General features: G+C 40.1%; 1 protein-coding gene across 1 annotated transcript; it reads right to left on the reverse strand.

The window, feature by feature from the left end:
- Window positions 1-8,665: 8,665 nt before the first annotated feature.
- LOC137709011 (uncharacterized) lies at window positions 8,666-10,702 on the reverse strand (the record flags this gene model as incomplete). The annotated part of the gene is made up of 2 exons (XM_068448157.1): window positions 8,666-9,373; window positions 9,866-10,702. Coding segments are annotated over 2 exons (1,545 nt in total), but the record flags the coding sequence as incomplete, so codon positions are not given.
- Between the last annotated feature and the right edge of the window lie 5,202 nt (window positions 10,703-15,904).

The following is a 15,904-nucleotide window of genomic DNA, read 5'->3' on the forward strand; positions in this document are numbered from 1 at the left end:
TAGGTGTATGTGGAATGGAGTAGGGAGTGGTTGGAGATGGAAGAATGAAGAGAAAATATGCAGAAAATGAAATGGGACTCACGGCAATGGAATGGTATTTGTGTTGTGTGAAGTGTTGTGAATGGAAATATATGAGATATGAATTGAATGGGTGCAAGGGTATTTATAGGAGTAGTGGAGGGAACATATGGTTGTTTGTTTAAGATGCAAGTGGCTAATTAATGATGGAAAAGTATGTGATTTAAAGGATGCAAAGTGAATGAATCATGAATCATTGTGGATGAAAGGTGGAAGTGCATGTGTTGATGACTAGGTTAGTGGGTGGAAATATGAAAATGGCATATAGGAATGGGAGCTCACGGTTTGAATGTGTAAAGTGTGTGTGAATGCATGTGAAGATGCAATAAATAATGCATGTAGGGTTAGAGAGGGAGAATGTGGTGAAATGATGAAGTAGGAAGGTGGAAATGCATGTGAGATGTTTGGAAAGGAATAAAGAATGAATGGTGGAAATGTGAGTGAATGATGTGCATGTGTGAGAATGCATGTGAATTAAAGAGGGAGAATGTGGTGAAATGATGAAGTAGGAAGGTGGAAATGCATGTGAGATGTTTGGAAAGGAATAAAGAATGAATGGTGGAAATGTGAGTGAATGATGTGCATGTGTGAGAATGCATGTGGAATTAAGAGGAGTATGGAAGTGAAATAAATGAATGATATGTTAAGTGATAAGTGAATGATATGTGGTGAGTGATAAGTGAATGGTTTGATAAGTGATCAATGAATTAGTTTAAAGGGCTAGGGTTTAAGTACATAGAATGGGCCTAAAATAGGTTGGTTTGTATGGCATAATGTGTTTGATTGGGCTAGAGCCATTGTTTTGTGTCTTCAAGTGCATACAAGGCCTTCAAATTCGTCCATTCTCTTGGCTCCATGGATAAGCTATCCAATCCATGCCCAAAAATGCTCCAAATGGCCTCAAAATGCACTTTCTTGCTCCCTAGGCCCTTAGAACCTGAAAACACACAAAAGAAGCATAAAGGACTAAAATAACGAGAGAAACATAACGTAAATGCACGAGAACAAGCCATTTAAGTCGCATGAATATGCTCCTATCAAATACCCCCACACTTAGCTTTTGCTAGTCCTCGAGCAAAACAGAATAAAAACAAATAAACAAAACGACACTAAACACGTAAAACACAACCTAAACCTTCCAACAACCGTCTTAGGGATTTCCAATGCACATGACAAGTTAAAAATCATCATTCTCACAGATTTTAGTCATCTTCACATTTAAGTACATTCTTAATCATAGTCACCATATACTAGTTCACAATTAAGCATTTAAAACCATGTTTTGAATGTAGTAACATGCCTTAGAGAATTTGCTCAATTCCGTTCAAGATATGCACTCAATTTTTACTCAGATTTTCTAACTACACACCCTAATCTAGTCATATGTGAGAAGATTGATGTAAACATGAAAACGACACTCACATATATGTATCACAAAGAACGCAAATTCTGGAGTTAATAATCAAGTTTAGATATGATCTCATGAATGGAATGCTACTACTTAGACGCGAGAACCAGTGACACCATAAGCTCATACCAAGTTCAAACTCCACAAATTGAAATACACAACACTCAAGATAGAAGTCAAGGGTTGTAACGGGGCTTGGGGTATGTGGATAAAGAAGGGATATGGAAAACAAAGGTTCTTAAAGAAATAGTGAGCAAAGCATTTTAATCAACTTAGAATTCACTTTTGAATGAAAACTCAACTTTTGAACAAAAAGGGAGAATTTAGACAATTTACGCCCAGAATTGGTGTTTTGGAACCTTTCTTCAATCACTTATTCTTTTCTCTTTTTTTTTTTTTTTTTTTTTTTTTTTTTTTTTTTTTTATTCTTTTGAATCTCAAAACAAAACACTTAAACATTCTCTCCCCCACACTTATTTTCTTTCATAATGTAACTCAAAAGGAATTCAATTAAGTCATGCTCACTATCTTTTAAGAACAAGGGTAAGGACGGTCATATTCTAGGTTAGGTGAAGATAAAGTGGGTAAACAAAGAACATGGGTTAACATGGCTCAACGGGGGTAAAACTTACAACATATACGAAATATGGGAAGCGAGGCTATTTGGCTATGGTGGCAACTACACAACTTCATCTTGATATATGTTATGCAAATCAATAACATGCTTTGAATGAAATGGGCATGAGTTCTAGCATTTGGAACTATATGATGAAACGCCTTCTAAGTAGTAACCAAGCAAAGAATAATGAGATCATGCAACGATTTTAGAAAACAAGAAATCACAGATTATACTCTCCAAAGAACGTTATAGGCTCAAGTCTCTCAGGGTTGTAGCATTTGTTTGAGTTCCTTCCTTCAGGCATGTTACAAAAACTAAATTTTCTTTTATGATTGCATGTGAAGTTATACATTATAACCATAACCAAGCATATACCAAGAGTAAATCAAACTTTTCTCTATGTTAATAACTCTTTTTAACAGTCATGCAATTACAAACCAAATCCTTATCATTGTGTTGGAAGGTATCCTAAGACACAAACACACACACAAAAACAACTTTAAAACAACTCTTTTTGGGTTTTTCAAAACAATTTTTCAAAATTTTATGGGATTTTCGAATTTTTAAGACAAAACACACTAAAACAGTTTTAAAACAGTGAGAAACAACATGTGAAGTGATAGGTGATAAAATCCAACGAATTTGCATCAAATATACTTAGTTACCCCCCCACACTTAAATCAAACATTGTCCTCAATGTTTTAAGCATAGATTCACACAAAGCATAAGTAAATACACAAAAAGCACTTAAACATACTAAACATGGCATAATGTAATTAACAAAGAGAAGAGTTTAGAGACGCAAATCTGGTTATAGAGTGTAAATTCCATCTTCTCTTTGTTGATTGCATTGAGGCTTGATCTTGATGATTCCACAGGCTTACTCTCGAACTGGTTTCCGCCCATCGTTGATTTTCCTTTGTGCTACTTCTTGAACTGGGCAGCATGATGGTTCATTTGGTCTCCCCCGAAGGTCTGAGCTTACCCCTTTGGTCTGTTTCTTTGTTCAATCTTTCCAATTCGTATTGAAAAGGGTTGGAGGATAACTCAGCCTATGTTTGTCTCCACATGCTTCAATGTATCATTTTCACTTGCCTTACTCGCTCCCCTTTGCAGAAGTGGTCCCTTCTCCGGAAGTGTATCAACCGTTGAAGATGACTACTCGAGAGCAACGCTAGGTAAGCAATCAGGAATAGATTCCAGGCAGTTGGCTCCAGATCGGAAGACTGACTCCAAGTGCCGGCTGATTGCTTGTTTTACTTTGCCATGCGAGTAAGAACAAGGACAAAGAAAAAGACAGGGAAAGAGCATGATATGAGATACTTTTGCTTTTGACCTTGATGATATGAGATACCTTTGCTTTTGAAGAAGCGGTGAATGAATCAGCACATGTATTTGTTGTGCTGTTTCCTCCTGGGTCATATGTACTCCAGGCATCTGGTATCATCTTTGGGGAAGAAGAAAGAATTGAGTCTTTCGAAAGGCTTTGCTGGGAGTACGCCCTCAGAGGTGAGGGAGAGTTGGGCATTTTTCTTCAGGTTTGCCCTGCCATAAAAGACGAAGGTCGACATATATAGAGATAATATCAAGTGGTGGTACTTTTTACCTTTGTCGACAAACGTTTTGATCCCGCAAATCTGGCTTTTTGAAATAGTGGCGCCTCTTCGATCTCTGAACACGCCTCTTCGATTTCTGAACACGCCTCTTCGATTTTTGAACACACCTCTTCGATTTCTGAGCAGGCGCCCCTTCGCTTTCTGAACGACACGTGGTAGTGCAGATGCGGCTCCTTTTGACAAAGCTGCACGCGTCTTCTGAAAAGCAGAGAAAGCGTCGCCGAACTTTGCGCTTGTCGGCTAAAGATGTGTAGTTGCGGTGATGGCCTCCACGTGTTGTCTGAAAAGAAGAAATCTTTTGACAAAGTTGAACGCGCCTTCTGAAAAGCCGAGAAAGCGTCGCCGAACTTACGCCGGAAATTCCGGCTTTTTGAATTGGTGGACGCGTCGCCTTGGCTTTTTTTATTGAGCTATCGATCACCACAACAAACACACTCTGAAGAAAATCGACTCCGGCCCTTTGAAATTTAACTCCATCCCTTCTCTTTGAACACTTTTGAAAAATGGCAAACTCATCGAACCTTAGCTTGGAATTGAGCCTTAGCAGTGATACGGGCGCGCCGCGTCAAGGTAACGTATGGCGTCCTTCTTTCTTTTCTTCTAACGGTCCTCTTTCAGGTGAAGACTCTGTGATGCAGGACGCCACAACAGCTACAATAGTAGCTAGGAACCTCCTCACACCAAAAGATAGTAGGCTGCTGTCAGGACGGTCCGATGAGTTGGCCGTTCAAGAGTCCCTCGCACTTAGTGTTCAGTGTGCGAGTTCTGTGTCCAACATGGGCCAACGCCTGCTTGCCCGCTCCCGTCAGGTGGAATCATTGATGGCAGAGGTGGAAAGTCTCAAGCAGGAGATCCAGCAGCTGAAGTATGAGAATAGAAGTTTGCATGTGCTTGCAAATAACTATTCGTCGGGCATGAAGAGGAAGCTTGATGAGCTGCAAGAGTCTGAAGGTCGGATTCACAGTGACCGTCAAAGGTTTTCGTCTTTCCTCCAGAGGCACCTTTTTCCTGGCTCATCCAGCGCTTGGCCAAGTATTGAGGCCTGGAATGCTCTATCTTCGATGCCTCCTGCTCCGATGCCTTCTGCTCCTACGCCTTCCGCTCCGATGCCTTCTGTTCCTACGCCTTCCGCTCCGATGCCTTCTGTTCCTACGCCTTCCGCTTCAAGAGTAAAGCCACGTAGTGGGGCCTCAAGCAAACAACCTTTGTGAAGCACCATCTTTCTTTGTTTAGCAGTGCCTATCAATAAATCAAACATTTTCTCAATGTTACAATCATAGACTCACACAATTAATAAACAAACAAACAATAACAACTAAACAACCTAACAAGGCAGAAACGAAATAGCAACAAAGAGAAGAGTTTTTTTTTTTTTTTTTTTTTTTTTTTTTTTTTTTTTTTTTTAATTTTTATCAAATTTTCGAAGTTTTATACCAAGACACTATAAAACACTCTAAAAACGCTTAAAACAGCAAGAAACAACATTCTAAGTGATAGGTGAATAAATCCCACGAAATTCATGCAAATACAAATTGTTTACCCCCCCACACTTAAATCAAACTTTGTCCTCAATGTTTTAAGCAGAAAGTCACAACAGAGCAAGCAAATAAACAAATACGAGAAAGAAAGCAAAGTAAAGGCAGTAAAGAAAAAGAAAGGAATAAAAATAAGTCTCTTAAAGGGGTTTCCAAGTTCTTCTCTATTCGGATGCATGGGTTGCCTCCCACGAAGCGCTTTCTTTTACGTCTTGCAGCCGGACGGTACCTCCGTTTAAGCTTGACTAGGTTCCACGGCATGGAGGGGTACCTCCTCCACGACATGCTCCTCAAACATCTCGTAATAGGGCTTCAATCGATGCCCATTCACTTTGAATTCTTGCTGCGTCCTTAAACTTTTGATTTGCACTGCACCATGAGGGAAAACATTAGTAACAACAAACGGGCCAATCCATTTAGAACGCAACTTACCAGGAAACAAACGTAGGCGAGAGTTGAAAAGTAACACTTTCTGCCCAACTGTGAAGGTCTTGGTTCGAATCATTTTATCATGGAATGCTTTGGTCTTGGCTTTGTACATCCGGGCATTCTCATAGGCTTCATTCCGAATCTCCTCAAGTTCATTCAATTGGAGCTTCCTATGAACTCCCGCTGCATCTATGTCCATGTTGAAAATCTTCACGGCCCAATGTGCCTTGTGCTCTAACTCTACGGGCAAATGACATGGCTTACCATAGACGAGCCGAAAAGGTGACATCCCAATGGGTGTTTTGTATGCCGTACGATATGCCCACAGTGCATCATCTAAACGTAAGCTCCAATCCCTCCTTGTTGGTCCAACGGTCTTCTCCAAAATTTGTTTGATTTCTCGGTTAGACACCTCGGCTTGGCCATTTGTTTGAGGATGGTAAGGTGTGGAGACCTTATGGTTGACATGGTACTTTCTTAGCAATGCCTCAATGGTCCGATTGCAAAAGTGAGACCCTCCATCACTTATGATTACTCTCGGCATTCCAAACCTAGCAAAAATGTTAGTTTTCACAAAATCTGCAACCACCTTAGAATCGTTAGTACGGGTGGCTTTTGCTTCCACCCATTTAGAAACATAATCAACGGCTAGCAAGATATAAGTGAAACCATAAGATGGAGGAAAAGGGCCCATGAAATCAATGCCCCAAACATCAAAAATTTCAACATTAAAGACAGGGGTTTGCGGCATTTGGTCCTTGGTACCTATGTTACCCATTCGTTGGCAACGATCACAAGACATACAAAAGGTTCTAGCATCCCTAAATATAGTCGGCCAATAAAAACCACACTCTAGAACCTTGAGGGCAGTGCGTTGTGTGCCAAAATGACCACCACATGCATATGTGTGACAAAAGCTTAGAATTGAGTGAAATTCAGAATCATGCACACATCTACGTACAATTTGATCTGAGCAATACTTCCACAAATAAGGGTCATCCCAAACATAGAAACGTGCATCATTTTTAAGCTTATCACGTTGGTGCTTGTTTAGTTCATTTGGAATTTGTTTAGTCACCAAGTAATTCACTAAATCTGCATACCATGGTTCACTTACCTCAATGGATAGCAGCTGCTCATCGGGAAAAGTTTCAGGGATAGGTACGGCATGTTCATGCTCCTCGTGGATCATTCGGCTTAAATGGTCAGCCACTACATTCTCGCTTCCTTTCTTATCCCGGATTTCAATATCAAATTCTTGAAGAAGAAGAATCCAACGGATAAGCCTCGGCTTTGCTTCCTTTTTCGTGAGCAAGTACCTCAAAGCTGCATGATCAGAATAAACGATTACTTTAGTACCAATTAAATATGAACGAAATTTATCTAAAGCAAAAACCACAGCTAGAAGTTCTTTTTCCGTCGTGGAGTAGTTCAATTGGGCATCATTGAGAGTCCGAGAGGCATAGTATATGACATGCGGCCGCTTGTCTCTTCTTTGTCCTAGAACAGCTCCTAATGCATAGTCGGATGCATCGCACATGAGCTCGAACGGAAGGCTCCAATCTGGAGGTACAATAATGGGGGCCGAGACTAGCTTCTCCTTGAGTTGGTTAAATGCCGAATTACACTCTTCATCAAACTTGAATGGCACATCTTTTTGAAGCAATCGGCAAAGAGGGTTGGACATCTTGGAGAAGTCCTTGATAAAACGCCTATAGAACCCTGCATGGCCAAGAAACGAACGTACCTCTCTAACCGAAGTAGGAGAGGGTAAGTGACGTACAAGGTCTATTTTCGATTTATCTACTTCAATTCCTTTTTCTGAAACAATATGTCCTAAAACTATACCTTGTTTCACCATAAAGTGACATTTCTCCCAATTCAAGACAAGGTTAGTTTCAACACATCGTTTCAAAATTAAGGTCAGATTATCCAAGCAATTATCAAATGAACTCCCAAATACACTGAAATCATCCATGAAAACCTCAATGATCTTTTCAACAAAATCGGAAAATATACTTACCATACACCTTTGGAAAGTGGCCGGTGCGTTGCATAAGCCAAATGGCATGCGACGATAGGCAAATGTTCCAAAGGGACATGTGAATGTGGTCTTCTCTTGATCATCCGGGGCTATCACAATTTGGTTATATCCAGAGTATCCATCAAGAAAACAGTAAAAAGCATGACCGGCTAACCTTTCGAGCATCTGGTCGATGAATGGCAAAGGAAAGTGATCTTTCCTAGTCATGGCATTTAGCTTCCGGTAATCGATACATACTCGCCATCCAGTCTGAATGCGTGTAGGCACGAGCTCATTCTCATCATTCTTGATAACAGTTACTCCGGACTTCTTGGGAACGACTTGAACTGGAGAGACCCAACGGCTATCGGAGATAGGGTAGATCACTCCGCAATCCAAAAGCTTGATTATTTCCTTCTTCACCACTTCCATCATTGGAGGGTTGAGACGGCGTTGAGCCTCTCGAGTTGGTTTAGCCCCCTCCTCAAGAAGTATACGGTGCATGCATGTGGTAGGGCTTATTCCTTTAATGTCGGCCAAAGTCCACCCTATGGCCATTTTGTGCTCTCGCAGCACCCTCACAAGCTTCTCCTCCTCCATTGCTGTGAGACTTGATGAAATGATGACGGGCAATGTTTCGCTTTCTCCCAAAAACACATACTTCAAATGGTCCGGCAACGGCTTAAGTTCAAGCGATGGTGCCTGAACAACAGAAGGTAGCATCTTAGTGGAAACTGAATTTGAAAGTGAGAGTGGAACCTTACCATATTGTTGTGGCAATGACTCAAGGGCTGCCACAACCTCAATTATTTCTTCACTAGAACCCATTGCAAAGAATTCCTCCTCCTTGCCGTGGCCTTGCATTGGCCCAAATCCTTCATTTTTGCGCTCTATGGCCTTAGTGATGGTTGTTTCCAGGGCGTCCTCGTTCAATTCTTCAAGGTATACCTGCGCCAAAGAATCGATAACATCAATGGAAAAACAAGAATGGTCATCAACGGGATATCTCATAGTTTCAGAAATATTAAAATCAATCACTTCCCCATCGAATTCCATTGTCAAGGTGCCTTTGTATACATCAATCTTCGTTCGGGCCGTCTTCATGAATGGCCTACCAAGGAGAATCGGCAAAGATGTAGAATGGGCTGAATCCTCCATGTCTAGGACGTAGAAATCAGCCGGAAAAATTAAATGGTTCACCTGCACAAGCACATCCTCCAAAACTCCTTTTGGATACGCGTTAGAACGATCAGCCAATTGTATAATTACACCATCTTGTTTTAATTCACCCAAATTCATAGATGCATAAATAGAATAAGGCATGACATTTATGGATGCACCTAAATCAAGCATGGCATGTTCAAAACGATTATGTCCAATTACACAAGGAATCGTGAAACTACCGGGGTCTTTGCACTTGGTAGGCAGTTTACGTTGCAAAACAGCGGACACATTCTCGCTTACCTTCACTACCTCTTTGTTTGCCCTTCTTCTCTTTGTATTGCATAGGTCCTTGAGGAATTTAGCATACTTTGGAACCTGTTTGATTGCATCGAGAAGCGGTATGTTCACTTGCACCTTCCGGAACGTTTCAAGAATGTCCTTCTCGCTTTCTTCCTTTTTTTCTTGCATGAACCTGCGAGGAAAAGGTACATTGGGCAGATTAGGACGTGAAGTACATGAATTTGAACTTAAATTACCTGATTTGGCCGAGTTAGGGTGATCTGCCTCAGGTTGTGTCGTCTCTTCATCTACTTTCTGGGCAGATTTGGGATTGTTTGGCTCGGTCCCAACTTCTTTTCCACCCCTTAGGGTGATGGCCTTGGCGGATTCGAATCCTCCCTTTGGATTGACTGTGGTTGAGCTAGGAAGCTTTCCTTGCTCTCTAATCTGTCCAAGGAACTCAGAAATCTGCCCTATTTGTTTCTTCATATCCATCATCTCCTTCTCGTTATTTTCTATTCGGTTGTTTTGATTTTGCAACCCCTGCGAAATAGAGGTTAGTAATTGCATAGCTTGATTACTTTCCAAAGACGTACCTGAATGAGATGATGCCGAAGGTTGTTGGGATTGTTGGGGTGCATACGGCTTGGAATAAAAACCAGGGGGGTTTGGCCTAAATCCTCCTTGTTGGGCAGCTTGTTGTGGCTCCCTCCATTTGAAGTTTGGATGGTCCCTCCATCCGGCATTGTAAGTGTTCGAGTATGGGTTGTTTTGATTTTGTCCTTGGAAACCAATTGCATTGGCAGATTCCCACCCACCATTCTCGATTAGTTGAGGGCACTTGTCGGATGGATGCCCTTGAATTGAGCACACGCCACAAACTTGGTGTTCTTGTGCTTTTGGACCAATCACAACCTGAGAAACAAGAGAAGTAAGATTAGCAAGTTGTGATTGAATTTCAGAAATAACACTCACCTCATTTACACTTTGTTGCCGTGGGGCTTCCCTTTGGCCCACTCCTTCATATTGTTGAGCGTTGAGCGCTCGGTTGGCTATGAGAATCTTGGCATCCCTTGGTGTTTTGTCCACCAATGCTCCTCCCGCTGATGCATCAACCATTTGACGTTCGATAGGAAGGAGGCCCTCATAGAAATATTGAAGGAGAAGTTCCTCCTTCATTTGATGTTGAGGACATGAAGCTACAAGGCCCTTGAAGCGCTCATAATAAGCCGGGAATGTCTCACCATGATTCTGTTGAATACCACTAATTTTCTTCCGTAGGAGAATCACTCTCGAAGTAGGGAAGAATTTCTCCAAGAAAGCACGCTTCATACTCTCCCACGAAGTCACAGTTCCCGGGGCTAGTTCGTAGAGCCAATCTTTGGCCTTGTCCATAAGTGAAAATGGAAAGGCCTTCATCTTCAATATACTCCCATCCACATTGACGGGGGTCATGCTCGAACAAACCACCTCGAACTCCTTCAAGTGTTTGTTGGGGTCTTCCATAGACAAGCCATGGAACTTCGGAATATGGTGTAACAAACTGGATTTGAGTTCAAATTCCTCAGTCTTCCCCTCTGCAGCCGTGGGGTATTGGATACAAAGAGGCAATGCATTATCCAAACCCGAGGCCGAAAGCTCCTTGATGGTTCTATTATCTGCTGCCATGGCTTGTTCTTCTTCAAAAATCTGATCCGTGGGCTTTTCTTCTACACCTTCTTCGTCTTCTTCAAGCCCAGGTTGTGGTGGAGGTTGTGGTGGCTCTTGTTGACTCCTCGTTCTCCTCAAAGTGCGTTCAAAATCACCGTCAAAGTCGGAGATGTTCTCTATAATAGGCCGAGAGCGACGAGTCATACACAGTACCTAAAAAACAAGGAAACAAACAAACTAAGAATCTAAAATAAGAATGCACGAAAAACAAAAAAAATATAAAAATAAAGACAAAGGATTAGCAAAGTTGCTAATCCCCGGCAACGGCGCCAAAATTTGATGCGAGATTTACTTGACACTCAAATTAAACCCTCGTTTGACAATTGTAGTAGAATGGATAAGTGAGGGATCGTTCTAGACCGGGGATTAGGAGGGCTTGCTAAAACCTTCTAAATTGACTTAAAAACATAAAAACTAAATTAAAATACTCTTAACAAGACTACTATGACTCAGAATGGCTTTGAAAAAACTCAAATTGTCTAAAACAATCAAATTGACTCAAATAGAAGCTAGAACTTGATTTAGACGAATTTGCAAATGTTTATGACTCCAAAAGCTTAAAGATACAAAAATAAAACAAATACGAATGATTAAAACTTAACAAAATAGAGGGGGGGAATTGTGTTTGGACGATATTAAATTAAAAAGACAGAATATAATTAAAGGCAAAATGTAAATATGAATGTGATGAAAATATGGATGATGGAATAGCCAAGGGGTTCTTCTCCACACATGTTACACTTGCAAACAAAATTGATTCTCAGTTGGTCTTTCGATAAGTTGTGAAACTCAATGCTCCAAGTTAATTAGATCCGCTTAGATTAACTTTCAGATTTCCCTAAATTCGTTGGATTGAATGGAATACGCATTACAACCAAATTATTCTTAATCAAAGTCCCTAACTATGGAATACGCATGATAGAGACATTTAACCAAGATCATTAAGTTCAACGGAAATCATAAACATCGACGAGGCATTCGTTACTATGGAATACGCATGAAACTTATGCCAAGAATTCGTTTAACGCACTTATATTCTAGCGTCATATTTATGCATGAAAATTAAGCTTGCAATCTCAATGAACATACATAAATAAGTTATCAATCAAACAGTTAAACGAATTGAATCCACAACTTATGAAATTCCAACCAAACGTAATCAATTCAAATTGCAAATATAAACATAGTTTCGAATCACCCCCTAGCTAAAGGGGGGTTTAGTTCCTCATAACTTTGAAATCAAAGAAACACCTAAACATTCCAACAACTCAAACGTGAATTGTATGAACGTTTAGGCACTCTTCTCTTCCCTTCTCATACGTACAAAACAAAGAGAATTAAATTTAAACTTTGAAATCAAAGAAACACCTAAACATTCCAACAACTCAAACTTGAATTGTATGAACGTTTAAGCACTCTTTTCTTCCTCGTTGTTGTAGCACAAGGTCTAAGGTGAGCTTAAGGGCTTTAGGTGTATGTGGAATGGAGTAGGGAGTGGTTGGAGATGGAAGAATGAAGAGAAAATATGCAGAAAATGAAATGGGACTCACGGCAATGGAATGGTATTTGTGTTGTGTGAAGTGTTGTGAATGGAAATATATGAGATATGAATTGAATGGGTGCAAGGGTATTTATAGGAGTAGTGGAGGGAACATATGGTTGTTTGTTTAAGATGCAAGTGGCTAATTAATGATGGAAAAGTATGTGATTTAAAGGATGCAAAGTGAATGAATCATGAATCATTGTGGATGAAAGGTGGAAGTGCATGTGTTGATGACTAGGTTAGTGGGTGGAAATATGAAAATGGCATATAGGAATGGGAGCTCACGGTTTGAATGTGTAAAGTGTGTGTGAATGCATGTGAAGATGCAATAAATAATGCATGTAGGGTTAGAGAGGGAGAATGTGGTGAAATGATGAAGTAGGAAGGTGGAAATGCATGTGAGATGTTTGGAAAGGAATAAAGAATGAATGGTGGAAATGTGAGTGAATGATGTGCATGTGTGAGAATGCATGTGAATTAAAGAGGGAGAATGTGGTGAAATGATGAAGTAGGAAGGTGGAAATGCATGTGAGATGTTTGGAAAGGAATAAAGAATGAATGGTGGAAATGTGAGTGAATGATGTGCATGTGTGAGAATGCATGTGGAATTAAGAGGAGTATGGAAGTGAAATAAATGAATGATATGTTAAGTGATAAGTGAATGATATGTGGTGAGTGATAAGTGAATGGTTTGATAAGTGATCAATGAATTAGTTTAAAGGGCTAGGGTTTAAGTACATAGAATGGGCCTAAAATAGGTTGGTTTGTATGGCATAATGTGTTTGATTGGGCTAGAGCCATTGTTTTGTGTCTTCAAGTGCATACAAGGCCTTCAAATTCGTCCATTCTCTTGGCTCCATGGATAAGCTATCCAATCCATGCCCAAAAATGCTCCAAATGGCCTCAAAATGCACTTTCTTGCTCCCTAGGCCCTTAGAACCTGAAAACACACAAAAGAAGCATAAAGGACTAAAATAACGAGAGAAACATAACGTAAATGCACGAGAACAAGCCATTTAAGTCGCATGAATATGCTCCTATCACTTCCGTACTGTGCACATGGCTACGTCACTTCCACGTGACGGCCAGCACGCCCTGATCTCGATCGGGGTGTGTCAGGAAATCCCTAAGACAATTGTTGGAAGGTTTAGGTTATGTTTTGTTTGTTTTGTTTTGCTCGGGGACTAACAGAAGCTAAGTGTGGGGGAATTTGATAGGAGCATGTTTATGCGACTCAGTTAGCTTGTTTTCTTGCATTTACATAGTTAGTTTCCAACAATCAACACTTGTGAGTTCATTCTCACTTATTTTCAACTCCTTTTTCTTTCTTTTCCATCTTTTTCAACTTCCTTTTTTCTTTTTCACGTTTTTTTTTTTTTTTTTTTTTTTCTTTCGTGCCCTATTCTTTTCTTTGGCACATAAATCATCCATCCCCCTAGATTCCCATGAAAATCCTTCCCCCACACTTGTTTTTCTGCAAATTGTAGAACAAAAGGAATTCCCTCTAAGTCATGCTTTACTACACTTTAAGAACAAAGGTATGGATAGTCCTATTCTAGGCTAGGTAAGGATAATGTGGTTAACAAAGAAAATTAGGCTAACAAAGGCTCAAAAGGGTTGACATACAATACATATGTAAAGGGTAAGGCTTTTTGGCTCTCGTTTTAACTAAACAACTTCATCTTGTTTTTTTGTTATGCACTCAACTTTATGCTTTGAATGAAATGGGCATGAGTTCTAGTATTTGGAACTATAGTGATGAAACGCATTCTAAGTAGCAACCAAGCAAGGAATAATGAGATCATGCAACGACTTTAGAAAACAAGAACATCAAGATTAATAACTCTCCAAAGAATGTTTAGGCTCAAGTCTCTCAGGGTTGTAGCGTTAGTTGGAGTTCCTTCCTTCAAGCATGTTACAAAAGCTGATTTTTTCCTTTGTGATTACATGTGAATTCGTAAATGTCAACTACAACTAAGCATAAACCAAAGAGTATATCAAACTTCCATCCATGTTTGTAACTTTCTTTAATAGTCATGCAATTAAAAACCAAATCCTCATCATTGTGTTGGAAGGTATCCTAAGACACAAACAAACATAAAACAAAAACGACTCTAAAACAACTCTTTTTGGGTTTTTAAAACACTCTTTTTCGATTTTTTTTCAAATTTTCGGAATTTTTGTTTAAGACACATGAAAACACTTCAAAATACACTAAAAACACTTAGAAACAGTGAAAAACAACTTTAGAAATGATGGGTGATAAAATCCCACGAATTTGCATGAAAAACACTTTGTTTACCCCCCCCCACACTTAAACCAAACATTGTCCTCAATGTTTTAAGCATAGACTCACAAACAAACAACCAAATAACACAACTAACAAACACGACAAACATGGCAAAATAAAAGCAATAAAGAGTAGGGTTTAGGAACGCAAATCTGGTTGTAGAGCCGGAGATTCCTAGGTCTTCTTTATTTGAATGCATGGGTTGCCACCCAAGAAGCGCTTGCTTTAACGTCTTCCAGCCGGACGATACCTCCTTTTAAATTCCCCTAGTGCCCACGGCGTGAAGGTGATCTTTGAATGGGAGGTGATACTTGAAATGATTCGGTAATGGTTTAAATTCTAGAGTGGGTGCCTGAATCATTAACAACATATTAGTATAAAACAAAATTGAAATTCGGGGAGGTGGCTTACCTGTGTGCTCCGACATGAACTCAAGAATAAACACCCCTTCGAAAGTTGTAGGACTAGAAAATTCAGCTAGATTTGGTGTTTTGAGAGTTATGACTTGTCCCGTGTCATAAAATCCAATTTCTTTGCGAATTGTTGTCTCAAGTATATCCTCTTTGACGAATTCTTGATATTCTACACTTTGCACCTTTGGAAGGGCTTCCAAGATGTCTTTTTCACTTGCTTCTTCCTTGGAATTCATGAACCTACAAGGAATAGGGATATTTGGTGGAACGGGGTTAGAAATAATGAAATTTGGAACAACCTTACCTGAATTGGATGGCGTAGGGGTAATAGGTGCCTGCAGCAAAGGTGTTTCCACCCTTTCCGTGGGTTGGGTGTGTTCCTTTTCCTCAAATTGCAATCTTTCATCTTCCTTGTTATTTGATTTTGATGGTTTAGGGTCTAGTCCAACATCCTTGCTACTTCTCAAGATGATTTCCTTGGCAGTTTCAAATCCTCCCTTCGGATTTGCAATGGTTGAAATAGGGAGTTTGCCTTGGTCTCGAAATTGTCCTACGAACTCCGCTATCTGTCCAATTTGCTTTTCCAAGTGGTCCAACCTTTTGTCTTGATTTTGCATTGCTTTGTTTTGATTTTCTTGCCCCTGAGACAAATTGGCGAGTAACTTAATAACCGTATCATTATACAAAGACGTACTTGAATTTGTTTGGGCAGGTTGTGGTGGCTGCATAGGTGTTGTATAGAACTCCTCATATGGCTGCCAATATCCTTCTTGTTGAACATGTTGAGGTTCCCACCA

The sequence above is a fragment of the Pyrus communis genome, chromosome 11 (assembly GCF_963583255.1).
Source record: "Pyrus communis chromosome 11, drPyrComm1.1, whole genome shotgun sequence".
NCBI lineage: Eukaryota > Viridiplantae > Streptophyta > Magnoliopsida > Rosales > Rosaceae > Pyrus > Pyrus communis.